General features: G+C 46.5%; 1 protein-coding gene across 5 annotated transcripts in view; it reads left to right on the forward strand.

Annotated features, from left to right (window-relative positions):
• The window catches only part of LOC139411065 (splicing regulator ARVCF-like), a 232,947-nt gene that overhangs the window by 157,418 nt on the left and 47,724 nt on the right, over positions 1-27,805 (forward strand). For 4 of the 5 annotated variants that reach the window (XM_071156879.1, XM_071156881.1, XM_071156882.1 and 1 more), the window contains 4 exons: positions 7,403-7,561; positions 9,728-9,868; positions 12,213-12,886; positions 23,952-24,454. In XM_071156879.1, the coding sequence (XP_071012980.1) occupies positions 7,403-7,561; positions 9,728-9,868; positions 12,213-12,886; positions 23,952-24,454 (1,477 nt within the window). The remainder of the gene's footprint in view (positions 1-7,402; positions 7,562-9,727; positions 9,869-12,212; positions 12,887-23,951; positions 24,455-27,805) is intronic. The other variant, XM_071156883.1, reaches the window with a different exon arrangement.

The following is a 27,805-nucleotide window of genomic DNA, read 5'->3' on the forward strand; positions in this document are numbered from 1 at the left end:
GAATAGAAGGGATGATGGGAAATTAGACGACCCAAGGTTACCCAAGCGGTCTTTGCTGGGGGATTAATTGTGTAATGATTGCTGGCAAGGACTCCGACTGAAATCCTGTTACCCATGCTGCACTGGGGCAGGGAAGGAGCCCGAGGTCCTGGAGAGGCAAGGTGACACTCATCACAGGTTGTCTTAACCTGCTAGGAATCAAATGAGCTCGTTCTTAACTGGAGGTACAGTAACCACTCAAAAACTAACCACAGGGCCTCGAATTATTTAATCTTGCTAGTCTACAGTATAATTCCTTACTAGTGCATCCTGAGCAGTTACTGCACATTCGATGTACAGTATTGGATTAAGACTGGAGGAATCCATCTGTCTTTTTACCTGGGATATTTTGAACCAGGATGTGTTATACACAGTGGTCTACACAGGAGAACAACTTGAGACATTTCTCATGGGTGATGGATTTTGTTACTCAATTCTTTCTCTTGCAACACCAATACAAGGACTTCTACATTAGACTTAGCGTTTCATACATAATTCAAGAGGGAAGATTGACACTGAAGTGCAGAGTTTTAGGCCTAGCTACTTGGATCATTGTTCCTCTTATAGTTTCATAATGAAGCATCAAGCACAGAGGCTGCCCTCCCTTCACTCCTCTCTCCCCTCCTCCTCACCTCCCTCCCCTCCTCTGCTATCTCCTAGCAGGGACATGCCTGATGGTTGTGTGATGGATGACTCAGGGATTGATAGAGATAGGAGGCTGCTGTTAATTAACATCCACTGTATCTCTACATCTCCCGCTCACTACTTTTCTCACCCACCATTTCATCCAGAACAACCCACATTAGTAAATCTCGGAATGATGGGAGGGGTATTCTCTATAAAGATGCATTACAATGAAATATAATACTCGGTAACTACTCAGATTCCGTATCACATCAAGACTTTGAAAAGGAAACTGAACAGGATCACATTTACCTTCTCAAATAATATTGTTTCTCGGCATTTTGTTACGTTCAATGTAAACAAAAGGAGATTCATTCATATGTTCAGTCATCTACAATACTGTGAAGACTTCTCCCTCTTCTAGACATGGTTCTGTTGTGACCAATCTGTGTGTGAGTCCCTAATGGCACCCCATTTCCTACGAAGTGCACATTAGACCCGAGCCCTATTGGCACGGTCAAGAGTAGCGCACTTCATAGGGAATAAGGTGCCATTCAGGACACAGCCTGTGCATGTTGCAGGGGAATTCCATGACTCACTGACTAGTGGGCTGTGTGGTAGTGATTCAGAGCTGCCAGTTTTTACAGCCCTGTATTAGTGGAGCACATGGCCATCCCATAGGAAACTGTGAACATTTTTAAATATTTTTTTGATGATCCTCAATTTGGATTTTGGGTCCATTATCTTGACTGCTGACAAGAACAACATTATTGGACTGTATCAACAGTGGACTAATGAAGAAAAATTTGAGTTTTCCTTTAACTCAGCCTAACACGCGCACCCACACACACACCTGGTGTCAGGAGTTCACCTGTGTGTAAGCGTCTCCTCTTAGTTGTCAGAGAGGTAAATCGTCTCCTCCTCTTAGAGCTGTCAGAGAGGTAAAGCGTCTCCTCTTAGAGCTGTCATAGAGGTGAAGCGTCTCCTCTTAGAGCTGTCAGAGAGGTAAAGCGTCTCCTCCTCTTAGAGCTGTCAGAGAGGTAAAGCGTCTCCTCCTCTTAGAGCTGTCAGAGAGGTAAAGCGTCTCCTCCTCTTAGAGCTGTCAGAGAGGTAAAGCGTCTCCTCCTCTTAGAGCTGTCAGAGGTAAAGCTTCTCGGAGAGCTGTCAGAAAGGTAAATCGTCTCCTCCTCTTAGAGCTGTCGGAGAGGTAAAGCGTCTCCTCTTAGAGCTGTCAGAGAGGTAAAGCGTCTCCTCTTCTTAGAGCTGTCATAGAGGTAAAGCGTCTCCTCTTCTTAGAGCTGTCAGAGAGGTTAAGCGTCGCCTCCTCTTAGAGCTGTCAGAGAGGTAAAGCGTCTCCTCTTCTTAGAGCTGTCAGAGAGGTAAAGCGTCTCCTCTTCTTAGAGCTGTCATAGAGGTAAAGCGTCTCCTCTTAGAGCTGTCAGAGAGGTAAAGCGTCTCCTCTTAGAGCTGTCAGAGAGGTAAAGCGTCACCTCTTAGAGCTGTCATAGAGGTAAAGCATCTCCTCCTCTTAGAGCTGTCATAGAGGTGAAGTGTCTACTCCTCTTAGAGCTGTCATAGAGGTAAAGCGTCTCCTCCTCTTAGAGCTGTCATAGAGGTGAAGCGTCTCCTCCTCTTAGCTGTCAGAGAGGTGAAGCGTCTCCTCCTCTTAGAGCTGTCAGAGAGGTAGTGTCTCCTCCTCTTAGAGCTGTCAGAGAGGTGAAGTGTCTCCTCTTGGAGAGCTGTCAGAGAGGTAGTGTCTCCTCCTCTTAGAGCTGTCTGAGAGGTAAAGCGGGGTATATGGATAGAGCCAGCCCTCTGCTCCATACTGTGAGACGGATCCAGACAAACAAGGCTGAATAAAGTGCAGGTTTGGCTAATCCTCCACCTGCCTCGAGGCCAAATCCTTGTCTGTCTGACACTTCAGTCTCACCTCTCTATTCCCTTCTCTCTCCAAAATTGGTTTACCACCGAAGCATTTCTCAGAAATATCGGTCTTTCACCCTGTGGAGCTGTAGTATGGCATCTGCTGACCTAACTGTAATTGGGGAATTTGCGGTTTGCCCAAACTATATTGCATTGTCTTGTGTTCCTCCCGAGCTATGATCTTGTTCAATATGTGTCATCCTTTGGTTCATTAAGTACACAGTAATATACAGTGCATTTGGAAAGTTTTCATTCCCCTGACCGTTTCCACATTTTGTTAGGTAAAATCTCATCAATCTACACACAATATCCCATAATGAAAAAACATTTGAGAAATGTTTGTAAATGTATATTAAAAAAAAATGGAAATGTCCCATTTACATTAGTATTCAGACCCTTTACTCAGAACTTTGTTGATGTACCTTTGGCAGTGATTACAGCCTCAAGTCTTCTTGGGTATGACCCTACAAGCTTGGCACACCTGTATTTGAGGAGTTTCTCCCATTCTTCTTTGCAGATCATCTCAATCTCTGTCAGGTTGGCTGGGAAGCATCACTGCACAGCTATTTTCAGGTCTCTCCAGAGATATGTTCGATTTGGTTCAAATCCGGACTCTGGCTGGGCCACTCAAGGACGTGCCGAGACTTGTCCCAAAACTACTGCGATGTCTTTGTGTGCTTAGGGTTGTTGTCTTCCTGTTGGAAGATTAACCTTCACCCCAGTCTGAGGTCCTGAGCGTTCTGGAGCAGGTTTTCATCAAGGATCTCTCTGTACTTTGCTCCGTGCATCTTTCCCTCGATCCTGACTAGTCTTCCAGTCCCTGCCGCTGAAAAACAACCCCACAGCATGATGCTGCCATCACCATGCATCACTGTAGAGATGGTGCCAGGTTGCCTCCAGACGTGACACTTGGCATTCAGGCCAAAGCGTTCAATCTTGGTTTCCTCAGACCAGAGAATTTAGATTCTCATGGTCTGAGGTACCTTTTGGCAAACTCCTAGCAGACTATCATGTTCCTTTTACTGAGGAGTGGCTTCCATCTGGCCACTACCATAAAGGCCTGATTGGTGGAGTACTACAGAGATGGTTGTCCTTCTGGAAGGTTCTCCCATCTCCACAGATGAACTCTGGAGCTCTGTCAGAGTGACCATCGGGTTCTTGGTCACCTCCCTGACCAAGGCCTTTCTTCCCTGATTGCTCAGTTTGGCTGGGAAGCCAGCTCTAGGATGAGTCTTGGTGGTTCCAAACTTCTTCCATTTAAGAATGATGGCGCCTGCTGGCGCCTGCTGTGTTCTTCAGGATCTTCAATGATGCAGTTTATCACAGTGCCATCCGTTTTGTCACTAAAGCACCTTATACCACCCACCACTGCGACTTGTATGCTCTAGTCGGCTGGCCCTCGCTACATATTCGTCGCCAGACCCACTGGCTCCAGGTCATCTACAAGTCCATGCTAGGTAAAGCTCCGCCTTATCTCAGTTCACTGGTTACCATGGCAACACCCATCCGTAGCACGCGCTCCAGCAGGTGTATCTCACTGATCATCCCTAAAGCCAACACCTCATTTGGCCGCCTTTCGTTCCAGTTCTCTGCTGCCTGTGACTGGAACGAATTGCAAAAATCGCTGAAGTTGGAGACTTTTATCTCCCTCACCAACTTCAAACATCTGCTATCTGAGCAGCTAACCGATCGCTGCAGCTGTACATAGTCTATTGGTAAATAGCCCACCCATTTTCACCTACCTCATCCCCATACTGTTTTTATTTATTTATTTTTCTGCTCTTTTGCACACCAATATCTCTACCTGTACATAACCATCTGATCATTTCACTCCAGTGTTAATCTGCATAATTGTAATTATTCGCCTACCTTCTCATGCCTTTTGCACACAATGTATATATAGACTCCCCTTTTTTCTACTGTGTTATTGACTTGTTAATTGTTTACTCCATGTGTAACTCTGTGTTGTCTGTTCACACTGCTATGCCTTATCTTGGCCAGGTCGCAGTTGCAAATGAGAACTTGTTCTCAACTAGCCTACCTGGTTAAATAAAGGTGAAATAAAAAAATAAAATAAAAATAAAATAAAAAAATATGTTTTGGTACCCTTCCCCAGATCTGTGCCTTGACACAATCCTGTCTTGGAGGTCGACAGACAATTCCTTCGAGCTCATGGTTTGGTTTTGTTCTGAAATGCACAGTCAACTGTGAGGCTTTATATAGACAGATGTGTGCGCCTTTCCAAATCATGTCCAATTAATTGAATTTACCACAGGTGGACTCCAATGAAGTTGTAGAAACATCTCAAGGATGATCAATGGAAAGAGAATGCGCCTGAGCTCAATTTTGAGTCTCATAGCAAAGGTTCTGAGTACTTATATAAATAAGCCGGATGTGGAGGTCCTGGGCTGGCGTGGTTACTCGTGGTCTGCGGTTGTGAGGCTGGGTTGGGCGTACTGCCAAATTTTTAAAAATGATGTTGGATGCAGTTTATGGTAAAGAAATGAACATTCAATTCTCTGGCAACAGCTTTGGTGGACAGAGCTGCAGTCAGCATGCAAATTGCACACTACCTCAACTTGAGACATCTGTGGCATTGTATTGTGACTAAACTGCACATGTTAAAGTGGCCCTTTATTGTCCCCAGCACAAGGTGCACCTGTGTAATGATCATGCCGTTTAATCAGCATCTTGATATGCCACCTGTCATGTTGATGGATTGTCTTGGCCAAGGAGAAATGCTCGCTAATAGGATGTAAACAAATTTGTGCACAATTTGAGAGACTTTTTGTGTGGAATATTTCTGGCTCATGAAACATGGGACCAACACTTAACATGTTGCGTTTGTATTTTTGTTTGGTATAGTTCTAGAATGTGTATCATGGCAACAGTACACATCACTTGGACACGCATGTGTGCGTGCATATTTTTTTTTTTATCTCAATGAAAGGTCACCTTTAGATGACAGCCTCCCCCATCTCTTCCCAGTATGCGTCCTCGTTCTTTCTTTCTTTGGTTCTTTCTTTCGCTCTCTTTCGTTCTTTCTTTCGCTCTCTTTCATTCTTTTGCTCTTTCGTTCTTTTGCTCTTTCGTTCTTTCTTTCTCTCTTTCTTTTGAAGGTTGGGAGTGGGTTAAGAGAGGGAGGGAATAGGCAGGAAGAGAGGGGGAGGGAGGGAAGAGGCATTACTCTGGGATCAAGCAGCTGGTTAGTCAGCTAGTAGGCCTCTGAGTTGCTTTGCTCGAGCCACAGCTTGCTTGTCAGTCTTTTAAGCGGTGGCCTTTGATTGCATAGTCCTGCTTTGATGGTATTTTCTGGCGTTCAGGGATGTGGTGTCTCAAGTACAGCCAGGAAGAGCTGTCCTGGCCGTTGGCTGGCTACCACGGAGAATTTACTGTACACACACGGAAGCACTCTCTTGCATGCTTGCGCAGTTGCCGACTTCTAAACTCGCACGCTATCGTTCAGTCCTCTAGTCAGCCTTCAAGCCTGTGAGTTCCCTGCATCCCGGTAAAGGTGAACCGATGTTCAAACTGGCAGGTCTGGCCCACGTCAGACATACTTTCCTGTGTGTACAGTACCGGAGATGGGGACAATTCTGAATACAGCAGGTTTTTGGTCTCGTCCTACACAAAGAACAACCAAGTATTACATCACATTGAAAGGTAAATAAACACTATGTTCTGCGGACTGTTACAAAGAGAGCTTTCATCCCACACTACTTGATTAACCAAAGGTCAATTGCTTTTTCAAACATCCCACAACAGTTTACTGAGAAAATGACACTCTGTACCTCAGCTATTCTTCCCAGTCATTAGTCCCAATAACGGAGAGCTGACACACTGCTCCGAGGGAAATTAATTCTAATTGACTCTACTGCTGTGACGAGGAGTAACTTTCTTTGACTTTGTCCCTGAAAACGATGTCCAGAATCCCCCTCCCATCCCTGTACACACTTGCAAACCTAACAGCCCGGCCCATAGGATTAGGGAGGAGAAGATTCCCAACATGAAAGCGGAGTCTTCTGACTGATCAGCAAGACGGACGGGCAGCAGATCAATCAGGTTTCAGTGAGACAGAGGGTCTTTGAAGCGGCTAGCTAACACTGCTTGGCTAATCAATGAAGAACTTCCCGCTTGTTAGCACCTTCAAAGACTCATAGAAAACAAACAGTCCCTCTGGCATCATCAACTCTGTGCCTGCCTCACCCAGCCCTCCCTCCCTCCACGCCACTTTGCTAAACCCACAATGCCACACACAGCTCATCTCTCTTGCTCTTATTCTGTCTTTAGTTCTTTCTCTCCTCCCTCTCTCTCGCTACTTGGTTGTTGATGATTAAATGCAAATGGCTTCCTTCCTATATTCCACATTAAGAGGGTGTACAGCAGTTTGTTGATGTTAATTGTGAGTATGGAAGCAGAGTTTTGGTACAGTCGTGGATGACCTCATGGAACTTCCTGTGGCAGGAACAGGAAGTTCTTTACACGCACGCACATTGACGCAATATGAATCAAATGCAATATGCCTGATAGCCCTCTAGGCTTTTGTTTCATTGAGGAGACATCTTTTCTGATGAGGGGATATTGTGATATTGTGTATAACTGTGTATAAATTGCATCCTCAGACCGTGTGTGTGTGTGTAGGTTCAGTTCCAGAGTCCAGACTACGTACAGTATACCCCGGTGGTTACCGATCCGCTATCAATAAAAAAATGTGATCGGCACGCAGATCTCCTTTTAAAAAAACATCACTTTGTATATTATGGTCCACTCCATGTCCACTAGTGTCCTCTCCTTCCCTCCCTCACTCTCTCTCCAGGAGCAGAGCCCCAGTAACCAGACGTCTCTGGCCATGATGCAGGAGCCCCAGGAGATGGTGGAGGAGACGGTCACCATTGAGGAGGACCCTGGCACGCCCACCTCCCACGTTTCCGTAGTCACCTCCGACGATGGCACCACGCGACGCACAGAAACCAAGGTACTGGGGGGAAGCAACGTCGTCGCACATCACATCAAATTAGGTAGTAGGTACCTAGGTGCTAGGTACCTAGGTGCTGGAGGAGAAGAAATTCAATGCCCACACACTATATTGAAACGTGTTAATACAACAAATTGTTTGGGTTGCTTACAACCCTGGGAAATGTATGTGGCAGGTTGCTGCAGTAAAACAGCATGGGAATTGTTTTATGATAACTCTGCAGCCTAAAGTGACGGTCTCTAAGGCCCGTGATCCTTTAACCAGATGCCCAGATTTTGTCTTACAATTTTGGTTACTGTTTCAGTATTGCTCCCACAGTATTTTGTGTTGCAGGTTCTTTTTTCTTGATTCCCCTCTATTGTGTTTTGTTGTTTCTATATAAGGATATGTCAACTAACCTGAAGGTGAGTTGGAAAAACTTTCCCCCTCATCACTTTACTATCAACTCACAACACCATTTTGTGTGTGCCCATGTCAGCCGCGCGCGGCCACACCCTTCTGTCACACAGGCAGTCTGTCTCTTACCTCCTCACAGCCAGCCCAACGCTCCACAGCTCCAGTATTGTTACTCTTCCTGTCCTTCCTGAACGTAGCTCATAGCTTCTCCACTTCAGTCAGGCCTGCTCCACGCCATGCCCACTACCGCTCCAGACAGTGTCTCAGTGCAGTGTGCTTCCGGATGGAATGGGGCTCTGGTCAAGTTCTATAGAGCTCTGGTCAAGACTAGTGCACCGTAGGGTGCAATTTGGGACGCAGGCCAAATAGAGCGGAGATGTTATTTTCCGTAAGTCTGGTTCCCTAGGGAGGGACCCAAGGGAGTAACCCTGGCTAGAGCTGCTGGTACACTAGAGACACTACAGTGTCTGCAATTAAACAGCCCTGCTAATCCCTCTGTTTCATTGTGTGTGCTGCTATCCTATTGTAGGGGATAGGACACATGCACACTAAAGCAAACAGGCACACACACACAGGCGCACGCACACACACAGCTAAATAAAACAATCTTGGGCTTGGGGATTGAGGGAGTGAGGGTGACTGATTTTAAGGACACAATTCCATAGGGATGTGAGCGGGTGCTTTTTGGAAGTCATTTTGAGGGGAAGAAGCAGATTAAGAGATGGTTTTGACCGTTCCTTTCTAATTGGTGTCATCGGTTGGCCAGCCAGCTTGTGATGGCAGCCTGCGTACGTGACATTTCCAGACTTTCATCCTTCTCGCTCAATCGCTTTCTCTCCCCCTCTTACTTTCTCTTACTCTCTCTCGCTCTCACTCTTTTTCTTATCTGTTGAATTTACAGTATGTGTAATTGGGTTCCTTTGAACAGGCGGCTCCAGCTGGCTACTTACTGCTAATGCATTTCCTTTCATGTATTCTGAGTATCCCCTCCAAGCACAACGAGATTTCACACTATTGCTTTTGGGGGAAAAAACATGTTTTTTAATGCTAAACACATATGCAAACAAGGCAAGCAGCAGTATAAGCAGTATCAGTAGCCAGCCACCACACTGAAACAAACAGACCAAAACAAGGCCTGGGAATAAGTTAATGTGGAGTGGCGTTCGCTGTTTAAATGCTAACTATCTAACCGCTCCAGCTGTAAAGAAGTGAGTCAGTCAACTGGCTGGCTAGTATGTGGTAGCCGCTATCTGCACGCACGTACACACACACACACACAGGGAATGGGCATCACCATGTCCATCCTCCATCTCCCTCTCAACACACGGTGCTTTTCTGTGGACGTGGTCCTGTGAGGGTTGTGTGATACACTCACACTGTTCTTTTAAAGGAGGTAAATAAAAAGTATATTAAAAGCAGCAGCGTTCATTCCGTGTCCTGTGGATGGGAGTTAATGAGGGATAAGGCACGCCACAAACTCAATCAACACAACAGGCCTTAATACACACCAGCACACACGAGGGAGAAAGGTTTGAACGGAAAGAACGAAACCCGCTCGGATACAAAATGCTATACTGTAGCGTCAGTCAATTTTAATGTGCTGTTTTTACGCTGTCATTGTTTTGGTGATTTTTTTTTTTTTTTTTTTTCCTGTGTTGTTGAATGGGTTGAATCAACAGGCTTGTCCATGTACTGTGTATGTGCAGACAACTGCCAATGTGATGCCGGTACTACTTATTGACCACCTCCGCCATCAACGCTTTCCCATAGGTGACCAGGGTGATCAAAACCATCACCCGCCACACTTACCTGCCAGTGACCATCATCGAGACCCCGGTGGTGCCGGAAGGTTCCATCTCACCGCAGTCCAACCCCAGCACCTCTTCTCCCACCCCGTCACAGACAGACACAGTAAAGAACCCAAAGGCTGTTTTTTTTGTCTTGAAGTGAACCCCTAACACTTCCTGCTCATATCTCCCTACACCTCCCACTAATTCCAGGGCAGTTGGTTTATCAGTTTGAGCTCTCTGTCTATAAAAGTTGAATGCGGCAGAGCTGGTGAAAGTGTTATGGCGTTATAAAAACAGCGTGGGGTGTCTGCCCTCCCTCCCCTTTAACAGCCTAACACTTGGTAAACATAGGCCCCGGTTTGACTGCAAGCACTGCCTTAGCCACATGGCCCTGACAAATACATACAGACCCACAAACACACACACACACACACACACCAGCGTTTTAGAGATTCTCGTTTAGCCCGTTTACAGTAGTCTAGATGGGCCTTTTCTGAAGCCCTCTCTGAAGCACCATCCCCAGGCCCCCAGTTTGCTTGTTTTTGCATGTTGTGATCTATAGCGGATCAAAGTTCTGTTTGAAACCTGTCTGACGGTTTCTCGTGCTGTACCAGCGAAGGCTCTTTAGAAGTCGTGTTAGTAGAAAAACGTGGTGTTCATCAAGGCTTCTCTCCCTGGCTGAGGTGGAAGACGGGCTCGTCAAAGATGGAGGGAGTTTGGGCCACGGCAGATGTTTAGCCTGTGGTGGTTTGTACAGTTTTAGGACCAGAATCCTGATTGAAGAACACTGCTGAATAGTTCCTGGTATTGGTCCTCAACCCCAGGCCTAAGAGATCACCTCCACATTTCAGCCCAGTGTAGGAGGCACCGGGTCATTTTGAGTGAAGAGCGACCCCTGTCCCAACCAGACCTGCACTCAATTACCGTCACCACCTCCATTTGAAATGAATGGCAATGAAAGTCCTCTAATCAAGCAGCTGATAAGAGAAAGCCAGCCTGTTATTTTAAGGCCAGCGGTTCAAGCTGTTTCATTAAGTTTGGAATCTGACAAAGACTTTATTTTTAACATGAAAGGGATGATTGTGTGTTACACTCGAAGGGAGGGGGGGCAGCTCTGCCAGCGTAGTGTGAAGTAGCAAACCGATGGATGGTAGTGAAGGGTGGTCTTTAGATGTTACCGAAGCGCCATAATTATTCACTAACATGACTGGGAATGGACCGTTTCTTGGCCGATTTGAATTTAAAATACCTCAGTTGGGGACAGGGTGTGAACAAACTAAAGGCTTTGTGAAAATGGGATCAAGATTTCAAGTTCTCATATGTAATGACTGTGAACGTTTAACATTTATGATTCACGTTTTGTTCCCTGCTTCCTCTTTTGAGATGTTTAGGACCTTTTTGAGTTTCCTCGTTATCGTTTCATGCCTTTGCTTCAATTCTTGTGGGAATGGACCCTCTCCGTGCACCTTGTCAGGCACAACGCGAATTGCATCAGACATGGGGCCCCTTCCAATGAAGATTAATTTTCATCAATCTCATTAATTCTGAAAATGAATTTATAGCCACGGACAAAATAGCCAATTATCCCCACTGCAGAATTCACTGGGCAGCAAATTGGTTTCTGTATCAGTGCTGAACCTCAGTCTGAGGTTAGATGCAGCTAACCCTCCCTGACTGCCAGACGGCTTCAGCATGCAGACAAGTAGGAGTGTGATGTAGGAAGTACAAGATGCATCGATATACAGTAGATACAGATTACTTGTGCTCTAAGACAGTCACTCCCCAGTTATGACTGTCACCTTCCGAAATGGCCCCCTATTCCATATGGGGGGGGGGGGGGGGGGGGGGGGGGGGGGGAGAGATATGTCACAGAAACTCACCCTTATTTCCAACACAACCTAGCCTTGTTTTTTTTAGAATAGAAATAGATGAAAAGCAATGGTACGACCCTTTCTCATTCGGAGTATCCCAATGCATGACCTTCGACCTGTTATTGACAGTGCCTGCCTGCAGTGTCACTCTTTTTAAAGGAACAATGTTGTCCTCATCTCATTCCTCAGCCCTCACTGTGTGGCATCGGCATCCCACTGGCCTGTCTGCGATTCAACAGGCTGCATCGGTGTGCTGTGTCCATGCTGTGTTTCTGACCTAACCACCTGTCTCTCACTGGGTTTATCTGTAGGTAACCTCCTCCCCAGGCTGACTTACTACCATATAGAGAGAGCTGTCTGGGGACGGGATTCATCTGTAGTCTGTCTGTTTGTCTGGTGGGACACCTGAACATACTGTCAAGTACAGTCATGTCAGGGTGATCAGAATGTTTAAACATTGTCCTCATCAACTGTTATGTGTGTGGCCCATACACACAATAGACTTTCAGGATTGGGTAGTAACTGATTTATAATTTATAATGTAATCAGGATTATGTCATCAGTCTAACTCTGTCTTTGTGACTTCCTCTCTAGGTGACGAAGATGGTGAAGACGGTGACCACGCGGACGGTTCGACAGGTGCCCCTGGGCCCCGACGGCCTGCCCCTACCCGAGGGCTCCTCCCCGCTGGGCAGCTACACAGACTCCATCGACCGGCGCTACCTGAAGAACGGCGAGCGCTATATCACCACGCCGCAGGCCACCTCCACGCTCACGCGCTCCTACAACAACTACAACGACTCCTACACCGACACGCTCCCCCCCGATGCCGGCGGGAGCCATTATGGTGGGCGCCACTATGGCCTCCACGACGGCTACGGGATTGGAGACGTGACAGACAACTACGGCAGCCTGTCGCGTGGCGTCAACTTCCGGCCGCCCCGCTATCCCTACGCCATGGCTAACAGCTACCGGACGGAGAACAGCTACGGGACCTTACCCATTCGGAAGGATGACTACGGCCACGTGGCCCAGCCTCAGGTGCCCATGGGCAGCAGCAGTGTGGACCTGAACCGGTCCCAGCCAGAACGCTTCCAGCCAGAGCCCTACGGACTAGAGGACGACCGCCGCAGCCTGGGCCCTGAGGAGGAGGAGCCCTATGACCTGGACCCTGACTACTCCACCGCCAGCCGGCGCCAAGGCACGCTGCCTGGCACCAACCGCGGCAGGACCGTGAGAGAGCCACTCCGTGACGGGCCACGTGTCAGGTGAGAACGATAGATGTGACAGAACGCTGTCTGGTTTTAGTCGTCTGAAAATGTTTAGGTGACCTGGAAGATAGGATTGGACTGGACTGGTTTGGTTTAGGTTGTCTGAAAAAATGGATGTGAGCTGCTTTCTTGGCCAGGTTTATCTTGAAAACAAGTCTTTCTTGTTACATATAGATAAAGTATAGATAGGACTCAACTTTTGAGCAGGGTGGCGATTAGCTGTAATTGTTGTTTGAGTGGATGTAGCTAGCTGTATCCTCCTAGCTGTATCCTCCTAGCTGTATCCTCCTAGCTGTATCCTCCTAGCTGTATCCTAGCTACGCCTTGGTGCGTCTTAACAGCTGGAGACCGATTCTTTCTTCTATGAGATGCACAATGAAGACTAGTTTTATGCATGGCTACAGGCATTGTCTGAGACGTGAGAAGAATAGTCTTCTCAAGATGAGGAAAATTAAGAATACATGTCTTATTCTTCTAGCATGCGTGAGAAACAAAGGTGTGTGTGTGTGTGTGTGTGTACATATGTCAACAGATGTATTTTCTTTTTGAGATTCCTACAGAGGAGGTGGCGTTGAAGGGAAGAAGCTTTGATATCCGTTTTCATGCAAATGGCGGTTGAACATGTGTTTATGTCAGAAAGACACTGTTAGACATAGAAAAATAGGGGGAGGGAGAAGAGACCTTTAGGCAGAGAAAGAGAGAGAAATAGAGGCAGATATACAGAGGGAGGGGGAGAGAGAGAGGCAGTTGGACAAAGAGCCCGTGAGCGACGGACAGTTCGATAGGGAAACAGACCGAGGGAAAGTGGAGATCGTTAGACATGGGAAGGGGAGATTGAGGGAGAGCTAGAGCGAGAAAGAAAGAGAAGCGGTGAGACAGAGGGAGAGAGGCGGTGTTGTCTGTCTCTTCCCTGAGCCGTGTCACTCTCGGCGACCTTCATTAACATGTCTGTAACCTCCGGATCCTTCTGCCAGAAACCAGCCAGCTAGCCTCTGACAAAAACCCCATAATGGGCCCTTAGTCACCTATACACCTTTCAAACCACATTTTCCCAACCAACTTTTTTTCTTTATAACTGAAAGGTGTTGCTGTTATCAAATCCTAAACTTATTTCCGCGGACCGACCTAGTCATGATTGCGCTGAAGTTCTGCATATGGCTTAGGATGAAATGTAGCCATAATGCTGCGGTGGTATTGGCACACACTTACTAGACTTTTCGCACACGGGCAACACATACACTGCAATGTAAACTTGCTAACTTGTCTCGACCGCTACCTCCGGGGGGGTAGTGCACGACACTCGCATGACAGTTGCCCCCCGCTAGCGAACGTTACCTAGCAGTGTGAAGTATAATATTATAATATGAATGACACTGTATGATAACGTTACTGTACTTTTATATTCATGTGGGAGGGTTAAATGCTCATTATTGATACGCTAATGTTGCTAGCGGTGGTTAGGCTACAATTAGGCTGCGGAAATGTTCGCTAAATTGAGGTGAGTGCTGCGCACGATCATCTTGTCTGGTTGGCCCATTCATTAGCACGGATCAGAACATTTAGCCCGCATGTTTATGTAGTTTAACAAGTGGATTATGTTGCTCTTCACTCGCGGTAATTTAGTAGCCTAGGCCTACTCCCGACCAAAAAGCCTGTGACTGACTTGTCTCAATCGATCGATGTGATTTTGTTTAACTGAATCTCCGTCTGTATATTTGGTTAATTCTGTCTGGGCAGATAAGTGGTGGTGGTATGGCTCTTTTATCAACGATCAGAAACGTTTAGCACGCGATAATGTAGCCTAAATCAAGTGTAGGATTATTTATTTTCCTCGGTTGCATATAGGCAACTCCAAAAGCCCGCAGAGGTTGTGGAAGACCCGACGCCTGCTCCCTAACGAAGCAGAGTGAGGGTAGGAAGGAGATTTGAACATGGATTTACAACAACAACAAAAACACAGGCTCGGGCTCTGTTTCCAAACTTCACACGTTCCCTTGACGCAAATATTATTTGTATTTTATTCTGTTATGTTCCATTATATTATTAGCCTACCATAAAATGTGTATTTACTGTGATCAGGGTAAATGTCTTGTCTGTTTAATGAACAAAACTATTGATTTAATTTTCATGGCGCAGCCATGTTTCCCTATAGGCTGCACCGACCCGATAATAATGGATTTCTTTAATGTATTAAAAAATATATATATAGATATCTACCCACATCTGCCCACGTCTACTGCCACTCCTACTTACCGGTATTGTGTGCAAGAGATATGAGAGGCTTATCCCTGCAAGAATGTGGTAGAAATTGGGACTGTATGAATTGGGTTCTTAAAAACATTGCCAGATAAAACACTTTTTACAGGCAACATTCCGTAAAGTCTGTCTGTCAAGGCTGCAATTAGTACCACATTATCTCCCCTTGTGATTGTGCAGTCCCATTAGGCCACACAATGTCCACTTTTCCTGTACTCTGTAGCACAAGAAAGAAACCTCAAGCAAATTGAAGGTGATGTTTAACGTGGAGCAGTGTGTGTTTAAAATACATATGTTTTTTGACTAGTGATCTGTAACAGATGGGTTTATTCAAACTTCTATATTCTCTTTTTTTCTTTCCATTGGAGAAGAATGAAATAAGTGCCCTAAGCCAGTTTGAAGGGGAGTGAACTGAGGAAGTTTGTGAGGGAGGAAGAGAGTAATCCTGTGTGTCTGTCATGGAGATGTTCAAAGGCGATGCAGAATAGCATTGTGGCAGCCTCTGACAGTGCTGGGCTGCATTTCGGGGACATTGTTAATCAAGCACACATACACACCTTGGATGTAAACGCAGCGTGGTGATGTGTTATATTTACGTCCTTGCTGTCCAGGATCTTTGGGACATCCCTACCCCATTGAAGTTGACATTTTTAATGGTTAAAGTTGCGCTATGCAGATATCGCTCCACCGTTTATTTCCTGGTTGCGAAAACTCTATTAGTTAACCTAATTTCAATTTACGAAACAAAATAAGATAATATAGTGTAGAGTATCATTCTACCATCTAAACCGCTGTGAAATATATTTTCCATAAGCAAAAATATTGTGTTTGCAGCATGAAACTTGTGTACATACATCTACTTCATATACTTGCTTTCATGTAGAATGATAGATCTATAACTCAGATTTCTATGTGAATTTGGTCAGGTCACCCAAAAAGTTAGATATTACCAAGTTTAAGGTAAGGGTTATAGTTTAGAGTGTCCTGGATAGCACTAACAGTTATAGTTATGCCTAGTGCAGGGGTGGGAAGTACAGATGGATGGTGCCTCCCTTTAATCAGAGCTTCTGTCTGCATGGAACACACACACACACACACTTCCAGATGCAAACGTAGCCAAATATACACACACACACTGCCAGACAATGAGTCACTCTATCAGCTTGAGAGGCGGTTGCTGTGACAGACAATTTGTACTGTACGCTCCATGTTTCACAACATACTAGCGCGCAAACACACACACACACACACACACTTGATTAGGCAGTTAAGATGGCTAGCTCGCTGTTTAATTTTCACAACGCGATACCTTATCAACGTGTACCTTGCATTTCAGCTTTTTTTTTTTACCCAAGTCCAATGACATGGTGACATTTTTAGTTGATTTCACGTTAGTTGACAGCACTACCAAATGTTAATCAAAATGAAATGTTGAACTGACGTCCATGCCCAGTGGGTGAGTCCTTTCTTTGCGAAAAACCTCACATATACCGTCTTTCCATCATACACCATCACTGCGGTGCTCCATCACTTCCTGTATCATCTTTCAAACAAACAGACCTGATAATGTAACACATCTGGAATCCAATTATAATAATACCACTGGATCTAGAATTAGCATGGCAAGGAGCGCACCTCCCAGAGCCCTCGTCTGTCTCCACACACGCACGTTATGTAATTCTATCCTAAAATGTGTTTGCGTTCAAATTATTTTTTCTCTAACCCTTAAACCTAACCCTTACCATAACTCTAAACTTAACCTGTAACCCTAACTCCTTGCTCTCACTCGCTCTCGCACACGCACACACTCATTAGTATCCCTCCATTAATAGTATGATGTTGAGGCTGCTGTATAAATGGCTGTAATGAATGTGTGAGTTAAAGCATTTTAATTACAGCTTATCGTCTAGTCGCTTTGAAAACCCTCGATTATGGGAAAAGGAAAATTAAGATGTTTAGTGCAATATGGCTTCCTGTGATTTCGCCGAGCATGGTGGTTATAATAATCTATTACAAGATAGGAGGGTATAGTAATCTATTACAGGATAAGAGGGAAGAACTGTGCTGCCCACGCTCCTAGCCTTTAGTAACAAGTGTGTGTGTGTCGGGGATCATCAAATAGATTCAGCGGATGGTCAGGAGGCCGGAACATAATTACTAATAATTTGTGGACTGTGAATTGACCGCAAGAAGGCCAAACAGATATACACTGAATACAAATGTAAACACAACATGTAAAGTGTTTGTCTCATGTTTCATCTCAGAATTGTTCCAATTTGTTTACATCCCTGTTAGTGAGCGTTCCTCCTTTCCCAAGATAATCCATCCACCTGACAGGTGTGGCACATCAAGAAGCTGACTAAACAGCATAGACATTACACAGGTGCACCTTGTGCTGGGGACAATAAAAGACGACTCTAAAATGTGCAGTTTTGTCACAACACAATGCCACAGATGCATCACGTTTTGAGGGAGGGTGCAGTTGGCATGCTGACTGCAGGAATGTCAACTAGAGCTGTTGCCAGAGATTGTAATGTTCATTTCTCTACCATAAGCCAACTCAAATGTTGTTTTAGAGGATTTGGTAGTACGTCAAACTGGCCTCACAACCGCAGACCACGTGCAACCACACCAGCCCAGGACCTCCACATCCGGCATATTCACTTGCAGGGTTGTCTGAGATTAAGGCACCCGGACAGCTGATGGAATTGTGGGTTTGCCCAACCAAATCATTTATTTGTGAGCATCTGCGTGCTCATCGTCCTCACCAGTGTCTTGACCTGACTGCAGTTTGGCGTCGTAACCAACATCAGTATGCAAATGTGTGCTCTTCACGGGTGAATCCCGGATTCAACTGCACCGGGCAGATGGCAGGCGTTGTGTGGGCAAGCGGTTTGCTGATGTCAATGTTGTGAACAGACTGCCCCATGGTGGCAGTGGGGTTATAGCATGGGCAGGCATAAGCTACGAACAATGAACACGATTGCATTTTATCGATGGCAATTTGAATGTGCAGAGATAATGTGATGAGATCCTGAGGCCGTGTGTGTGTGTGTGTGTGTGTGTGTGTGTGTGTGTGTGTGTGTGTGTGTGTGTGTGTGTGTGTGTGTGTGTGTGTGTGTGTGTGAGACCGCTTTTAGCATGAGCCAGACATCGTTCTCCTGTCTACTTTGAGGTTTCTCATAAGCAGTTGGCTAAGTTCAAGGATGGGGGAACTAAGTTCTCAACAATGTCATGCTTTTTTCCCTGCACTTAATTGAAATCAGGAACAAACACTAGTTGTAAAAACAGATAATGACATCAAAACAGCCGACGCAATTAGATTATTTTTTTTAAAGAAACATTTGCTTATGCCTGCTTTGATTTTATTTATTTGTTTTGTCTTGTGAGTCATAAAGAAGTTATTGCTCATTATTCAAAATGAGCTATCTGTTGTTTGTATAGTGAAAAGTCACTAAGAGCTCATAAGCATGTGGGAATGTTGCACCAAACAGAGATGGAAAGATTCTCGGCTGCTAATCCTTTGAGGTTTGTCTCCTCAGGGGGAAGGCCGGAGACCACAGGAATGGAGATTTGATCGACATAATTGGCTGTCACTCCTACACACTCACTTGCTCTCTCGCTTTCATGCGCTCTCTCACACACACACACACACACACAGAGGACCACGCAGGATATTTAGCAGCTTCATTACCATGAGGAGTGTGAGCTGCTACTGTAATCATCCTGTGAGCATCATGTCTGGCGGCTGTGGTGGCAAGGGCCTTTCCCATCCTGAGAATAACCCGCCCCCTCTATCAACACAACGCCGCCAATTTAAATGCAAATCCTGACATTCCCATCACTCAGTCCGCAACCCGTTTACCAACCCTGGCATCAGTTCTATTCAAATGAGTTCCATTTCAAACCCAACTGTACACTGATTGTCAGTGTATGTGAGACCGTTGATGTAGTCGCATGTATCTGAAAGTAATGAAGATATCATTTGGCAATACCCATACTCTCTTTTTCAGAGGGTATTCACAGCAGTGTTGCTTTTGCTTGTCTTTTCCTTTTTAGCATTTGAATCGTCTCGAACTGTAGGTCTGACCGTGTTTAGACCAGACCGGGTGTTCACAATGGAAGTTTTGGGTGCTGTATATCCTCGACTCACTCACAGCCATTTCTTTTCCCATGTTACCTATCATGCAGCTGTGAGGTAGCCTGGTTAAACGAGACTGAAGGCTGCTCTGAATGGTGAGTACTGGGTTCAGACTGGTTTAACTAGGTTAACTGAGATGCCCTCGGACCAAAACCTCAGAGGAGCAGGCGGACTAGCAGCCCTGGCCCAGTTTGGCCTTAATAACGGGCTTAATCGCCTCTGGGCCCTCCTATCCTTAACTACCAGATGAGGTTTGTGGTGCGTCACGTTCAAGTCCACTTTCACCCGTTCCTGTTAAAATGGTTCTTGGAATGGTTCTCGTGCACGTTCCCTAGACTTGAAGGAAACATTCTAAAACAGGAGGGGGTGATGCTATGCTGTACCATTCGGATGTAATGTCCTCAGCCAGCTGTGTGTGGGACTTAAAATGCCACCCTTGAAGGATGTAACAACAAAGTCATTTTTGAGACTGGAGCTGAAGACACCTGTTTCAGGAGATCAAGGCTAGCCTTGCAGTTTGGCCACGATCCCTAAACCTAACCTCGTACCACAAGACCCAAAACCGTGTTGACGCCTTAGAAACTTAGCCTAGCCATGGCATGCGTTATCTTTAGGCTTAGCCTTTGTTTGTGCCTCACCTTTCAGTGCAGCTGCTTGCCTGTCCAGATCCAGGCTATGACAGTGGGGGTTGGTTTGTTTTGTCTTTTGATACCAGCCAAACCCTAGCCTTCTGAAAAAAAATATATATACAGTGGGGCAAAAAAGTATTTAGTCAGCCACCAATTGTGCAAGTTCTCCCACTTAAAAAGATGAGAGGCCTGTAATTTTCATCATAGGTACACTTCAACTATGACAGACAAAATGAGGAAAAAAATCCAGAAAATCACAATGTAGGATTTTTTATGAATTTATTTGCAAATTATGGTGGAAAATAAGTATTTGGTCAATAAAAGTTTCTCAATACTTTGTTATATACCCTTTATTGGCAATGACGGAGGTCAAACGTTTTCTGTAAGTCTTCACAAGGTTTTCACACACTGTTGCTGGTTTTTTGGCCCATTCCTCCATGCAGATCTCCTCTAGAGCAGTGATGTTTTGGGGCTGTTGCTGGGCAACACGGACTTTCAACTCCCTCCAAAGATTTTCTATGGGGTTGAGATCTGGAGACTGGCTAGGCCACTCCAGGACCTTGAAATGCTTCTTACGAAGCCACTCCTTCGTTGCCCGGGTGGTGTGTTTGGGATCATTGTCATGCTGAAAGACCCAGCCACGTTTCATCTTCAATGCCCTCGCTGATGGAAGGTTTTCACTCAAAATCTCACGATATATGGCCCCATTCATTCTTTCCTTTACACGGATCAGTCATCCTGGTCCCTTTGCAGAAAAACAGCCCCAAAGCCTGATGTTTCCACCCCCATGCTTCACAGTAGGTATGGTGTTCTTTGGATGCAACTCAGCATTCTTTGTCCTCCAAACACGACGAGTTCAGTTTTTACCAAAAAGTTATATTTTGGTTTCATCTGACCATATGACATTCTCCTAATCTTCTTCTGGATCATCCAAATGCTCTCTAGCAAACTTCAGACGGGCCTGGACATGTACTGGCTTAAGCAGGGGGATACGTCTGGCACTGCAGGATTTGAGTCCCTGTCGGCGTAGTGTGTTACTGATGGTAGGCTTTGTTACTTTGGTCCCAGCTCTCAACAGGTCATTCACTAGGTCCCCCCGTGTGGTTCTGGGATTTTTGCTCACCGTTCTTGTGATCATTTTGACCCCACGGGGTTAGATCTTGCGTGGAGCCCCAGATCGAGGGAGATTATCAGTGGCCTTGTATGTCTTCCATTTCCTAATAATTCCTCCCACAGTTGATTTCTTCAAACCAAGCTGCTTACCTATTGCAGATTCTGTCTTACCAGCCTGGTGCAGGTCTACAATTTTGTTTCTGGTGTCCTTTGACAGCTCTTTGGTCTTGGCCATAGTGGAGTTTGGAGTGTGACTGTTTGAGGTTGTGGACAGGTGTCTTTTATACTGATAACAAGTTCAAACAGGTGCCATTAATACAGGTAACAAGTGGAGGACAGAGGAGCCTCTTAAAGAAGAAGTTACAGGTCTGTGAGAGCCAGAAATCTTGCTTGTTTGTAGGTGACCAAATACTTATTTTCCACCATAATTTGCAAATAAATTCATAAAAAATCCTACGATGTGATTTCCTGGATTTTTTTTTCTCATTTTGTCTGTCATAGTTGAAGTGTATCTATGATGGATGAAAATTACAGGCCTCATCTTTTTAAGTGGGAGAACTTGCACAATTGGTGGCTGACTAAATACTTTTTTGCCCCACTGTATTTATATAAGGATTCAGTGTGTAGTTACATTGCTTCTCAGGTCTGAGCTTTTTCTCCCAGTTTGTGTTGATTTCACTGGCAGTAAAATGTAGAAAGTGATGCTATAAAACATGATATATGTAGAGTAATGCACCCGCGAACACACAGCGATATCCTGATGAGATTCTTCCCTCTCGCAACGTGCGGCAGGGAGACATTTGTATGCACATAATTAACATAAAACAAATTCAAATTAAGGCACATAGTGCTTGTCTCTAACCGCTAGCACTCAGTTAGGGATGTCACCCGTTTTGTTGCACCGTACATCAAAGTTGCTCAAAACAGACTGGCCAGTTGTGTATGATAAAGTAGCCTTTCTCTCTCGCTCTCGGTGGTAGGAAGGAGGGGAGGCTACAGGCGGTGGCGCATGGTGTGCGACATTAATTAGATTCCCCACTCTCACTTCCTTTCTCTGCCTCCTCCTTTGTTCCCATGAAAAGACACCAGAGGAGAGAACAGAGCTAGTACAAGACAAAGTAGTGTAGTTCCTACCCCCAAATAAAGGGAAACCCCCTTGGGATAGTCCAACTGGGTTACTTTGTGACCTTGCTTATTTTCCTTTTGGAGGAGAATAAAGTGCATCTCTTATCTTACATGATGACCAAACCTGCTCCGTGCATCCGCCATTGTGCGCATGTTGAGTTTGTCTTCCCCACCAGACACGTTTAGGACACGCAGGTTGAAATATCAAAACTCACTCTGAACCAACTATACTGAACAAAAATAGAAACGCAGCATGTAAAATGTTGAGATCCTGAGGCCCAGTGTGTGTGTGTGTGAGAGAGAGACCGCTTTTAGCATGAGCCAGACATCGTTCCCCTGTCTACTTGGAGGTTTCTCATAAGCAGTTGGCTAAGTTCAAGGATGGGGGAACTAAGTTCTCAACAATGTCAGGCTTTTTTTCCCTCAGGAACAAACACTAGTTGTCAAAACAGGACATATGCTCTTAAAAACCAATGAGGAGATGGGAGAGGTGGGACTTAGAATTTCTAAAATGGAACCTGCCTACGCAGATGCTTGTTGACGCGTGCGACCAGTTTTGGATTAAATGATTGAATAACATGCATGTGTACATTTTATCTTGCAACAGTCGCGCAACACAGGCGATGTGGTCAGCATATTACCCTTACGCGTGTGGACCAAGTCAAATCATCTTAGGATGTCTCTGTTTGTAAAAGCACCATGAATACCTTTGGATAACAACAAGTTATCATGTTAAACCCCCTCAGTATCGAGAGACCGTTTGCTTCAGAAGCCTAATGATCTGTCAGTCAGGAGATCTCCTTGTACTCCACAACTCTAACAGGGGAAAGGAAAAGGATGTGGCTGCTTGTGGAACAGAGAAATGGAATACACCAGGCTAACGCAAAAGGCCCAGTCCCAGGAAGGCAGCCAGACCAGGCCGAGTAGGGCATTAAGCATAGTCTTTGGTGCTGCTGTGACCAGAAGGAGACAGCCTCCGGGCCCTGAGGCAATGTTGGTGCAGAGGCTTCCCTGTGAGCATGGTGGAGCGTTGAAGCTCGCTTTGCTGCTGCCTCTCCTGGGGGCCACACCACACCAGCCCCTCTGTGAGGGAGCCCAGAAAAAGTTCTGAGTTTCTTTTTCAATTTCTGCCTGGACTTTGTTGTAAGAGTCCCTTTTGCTCTTGGCTCTACAGGGCTCCATCTCAATATCTTTCTCTCTCAATCTCTTTCTTCCTCTATTCTCCTTTGCTTTGTCTACTCTCCCTCTCTCCTCTCTCTCTCTCTCTCTCTCTGCGTAAACCCCAGCACCCCCAATATTAATACGAGAGAAAGGCAAAAGAGAACATGGCTCCGAGACTATAGAGATGATTAATAAGTGCCGCCTGTTTGTTAATGACGGGAGCTGTTTTTCCGGGCCTCACCGGCTGGGAGGCCCTCTGACAGAGTTAATAACAGAGTAGCCTTGTCGCTCCCCGTCTCTGTCCTCCTATCTCTCGCACCTCTCTTCACCTCTCCTTCACCCCTTCCTGTCTCCTTTTTCCCTCCATTCAATCCTTCCTACCTCACTTGGCCTTTCTCAACCCCTCTCTTTTTCTTGTAATCCCTCTTATACAAATTCCACTAAATGCTCCCTCCATCTGTTGTAGTAGTAGTGTTAAGCTCGCTGTCAGCGACAGTGAATTGTAAACCATTGTCCTTGTACAGAACACATCCAGCTACAAATCCATACAGCTAGATGTAAAAATGCTTCAAACAATGTTACATGATCTTTCCTCAAACGTACAAACTTTCTCTCTCTCTCCCCCCCCCCCTCCCAGGGGGTACGAGGACCCCATCGAGGCAGAGCTGGTTGACGAGCGACACCCCTACATCCATGGCATGTACGCGGCCCCCCTGGCCCAGCCCGAGAGGGGGAGCATGGCCAGCCTGGACCGCCTGGCTGGCCGCCGCTCGCCCTCCATAGACAGCATCCGCAAGGACCCGCGCTGGCGTGACCCAGACCTGCAAGAGGTCATCGCCATGCTGGGCCACCCTATCGACCCGGTCAAGTCCAACGCCGCCGCCTACCTGCAGCACCTGTGCTACGAGAACGACAAGATCAAGAAGGATGTGCGCCAGCTGAAGGGGATCCCTGTGCTGGCAGGGTTGCTGGACCACCCCAAGGCTGAGGTCCACCGCAAGGCCTGTGGAGCCCTGAGGAACATCTCTTACGGCAAGGACCACGACAACAAGGTGGCCATCAAGAACTGCGACGGTATCCCAGCCCTCATCCGCCTGCTGAGGAAGACCAACGACATGGAGGTCCGTGAGCTCATCACAGGTGAGGAATCCGTGTACCCTCATGGGAAGAATGGCTGCCCCCCCCCCCCCCCCCCCCCGTCCAGAATTAATCCAGTCACTAACCAAAACTAGCTGCAGCTCATCTTCTGTAAATAGTACAGTAAATATTAGGCATACTAGCCTTTTGTTTGCAACGTACAAATGCTTTTTCCCCTCCGACTTAAAAATGTGTTACTCAGGTACGCTGTGAAAACCTGCATGACCTGGGGAACTAATGTACTGTTGTAGAATGTCATTTCTAAGTCATGTCCTGTTATTCTAGAACCGTAGTCTCTGTTAGGGCATTGTTCTGTTGTGGTCAGGAGGCGTTATTGAAGCATGTCCTGTATACTGTACGAGTCCTGTATACTGTACGAGAGAGCTATACTTAACAAAAATATAAACGCAACATGTAAAGCGTTGGTCCCAAGGTTCATGAGCTGAAATAAAAGATCCCAGAAATGTTCCATACGCAAAGAAACGTATTTCTATAATATTTTGGCCACAAATTTGTTTACGTCCCTTTTTAGTGAGCATGTGTCCTTTGCCAAGATAATCCATCCACTTGACAGGTGAGGCATATCAAGAAGCTGATTAAACTGCATAATCATTACACAGATGCACCTTGTGCTGGGGACAATAAAATCCACTTTAATATGTGCAGTTTTGTCACACTGCAAGCCGCAGATGTCTGAAGTTTTGAGGGAGAGTGCAATTGGGTTTCTGGCTGAAGGAATGTCCACCAGAGCTGTTGACAGATCATTTTGTTAATTTCTCAACCATAAGCCGCCTCAACGTTGTTTTAGAGAATTCGGCAGAATGCCCAACCAGCCTCACAATTGCAGACCCAGGACCTCAACATCCGGCTTCTTCACCTGCAGGATCTTCTGAGGCCAGACACCCAAACTGTGGGTTTGCACAACCAAATTTCTCTGCACAAACTGTCAGAAACCGTCACAGGGAAGCTCATCTGCGTGCGCGGCGTTCTCACCAGTGTCCTGACCTGACTTAACTCGGCAAATACTCACCGTCCATGGCCACTGGCACGTTGGAGAAGTGTGCTCTTCACAGATTAATCCTGGTTTCAACTCTACCGGGCAGATGCAAACAGCGTGTATGGCATTCTGTGGGCTAGCGGTTTGCTGATGTCAACGTTGTGAACAGTGTGTCCCATGGTGGGGTTATGGTATGGACGGGCATAAGCTATGGACAACAAACACAATTACATTTTATCGATGATAATTTGAATGCACAGAGATCCTGAGGCTCATTGTCGTGCCATTCATCCGCTGCCATCACGTTTCAGCATGATACTGATCGGCCCCGTGACGCAAAGATCTGTACACAATTCCTTCCATGGCCTGCATACTCACCAGACATGTCGCCCAATGAGCATTTTTGCGATGCTCTGGGTGGACGCATATGACAGCGCATTCCAGGTCCTGCCAATATCCAGCAACTTTTCACAGCCATTGAAGAGGAGTGGAACAACAGGCCACAATCAACAGCCTGATCAACTCTATGTGAAGGAGATGAACCACAGCCAGTTCCGTTTTTTGCAGGGAAAGGTTGACGTTGAACTGACAATTGTTTTATAGGCACACAGGAAGTGGTCTTTATAATTAGTTTATTTTTCCCTGGGTGTTTCATCCTCCTGGATAGGCCTATGGCTATTTTTGCCCTCTAGCAAAGACGGTGCTGATAAACCAGAATATCATGAAGTGTCTCATATTTTCCTTTCACAGATAGTTTTGAAGATAGATTTGTAGGCAAACAGCTGCTAAACAGGTGTTCATTCCACTTGTTCTTTGTCCTTAACTGACTTGCCTAGTTAAATAAATAGTCTGGCGGGGTTAGTAGTAGTGCGTCAGCATACCTCTCCAGAGGAAAACGCTGTTGTAATGTGGTCCAGGTAGGTAAGGCCAGGGGAGTGAATGGGGAGAGGAGGGTAACATGGCTTTCCCAATGCCACATGAAAGGACCAACCAATGACTGCTCTATGAAGGATTCAGCTGCATTCCTCCTGCTTCCCAACTCGGCATTTTAATGGAAATATAAACCCACCACCACCATCCATTCCAGTCGGGATTTATTCTATATAAGCCCCCTGTGTGGTAGGATGAGGAGAGAGGAGAGCGTAAGGGCTCAGGCGGAGACTTGGAGTGGCACTTGAGTTCACTTTGTGGCCCAGGAAATGGTACTGCTCTTTTTGAAGTTGGTGAGGAAAGAAACGTGTTTGTGTGTGTCGGCCGCTGTTGCCTGGCCCAGGGTTGCTTACACAGTTCGGGGTCTGACACACACACACACACACACTTCTGTGGATTGGTGCTGCTCGTGGCCTGGCCACCCTACTGTGATCTAGGCAGGGGCCAGCTGTTCATCTGCTATCAGCACAGAAACACACACTCTCTAGACACGTCCATACACGCGCTCCCTAGACACGTCCATACACGTGCTCCCTAGACACGTCCTTACACGCGCTCCCTAGACACATCCCTGCACGCGCTCCCTAGACACGTCCCTGCACGCGCTCCCTAGACACGTCCCTGCACGCGCTCCCTAGACACGTCCCTGCACGCGCTCCCTAGACACGTCCCTGCACGCGTTCCCTAGACACGTCCCTGCACGCGTTCCCTAGACACGTCCCTGCACGCGCTCCCTAGACACGTCCCTGCACGCCCTCCCTAGACACGTCCCTGAACGCGCTCCCTAGACACGTCCCTGAACGCGCTCCCTAGACACGTCCCTGCACGCGCTCCCTAGACACGTCCCTGCACGCGCTCCCTAGACACGTCCCTGCACGCGCTCCCTAGACACGTCCCTGCACGCGCTCCCTAGACACGTCCCTGCACGCCCTCCCTAGACACGTCCCTGCACGCCCTCTCTAGACACGTCCATGCACGCCCTCTCTAGACACGTCCATGCACGCCCTCTCTAGACACGTCCATGCACGCGCTCTCTAGACACGCCCTCTCTAGACACGTCCATACACGCCCTCCTACATGCAGGCATATGAGCAGACACGTGGCCTGCCTGTCACCGGTTATTCTACTTATTTACATGACCTAGCTCCTCCTGTAACGGCCCTTCTTCATCCCCTCTACTACCAACCACCCATCTCACATAAACACACACACACACAGTTCCATAACTCCCCTCCCAGCTGCCGTGGCCGCCGCCTCCACTCTCCTGGACTCTGTCATCTCTACTCAGCAATTAGCCTGTGACGCATGTGACAGCAGCAGGAGAGTTACAGCCTAGCCCCGCTGCATGGCTAATATGTATGTTAGTCCCAAATCACCCCTCTCTCTCTCTCGCTCGCTCGCTATTGAATGGCAGGAGGGAGGGAGAG

The sequence above is a fragment of the Oncorhynchus clarkii genome, chromosome 6 (assembly GCF_045791955.1).
Source record: "Oncorhynchus clarkii lewisi isolate Uvic-CL-2024 chromosome 6, UVic_Ocla_1.0, whole genome shotgun sequence".
In the NCBI taxonomy this organism is placed as follows: Eukaryota; Metazoa; Chordata; class Actinopteri; order Salmoniformes; family Salmonidae; genus Oncorhynchus; species Oncorhynchus clarkii.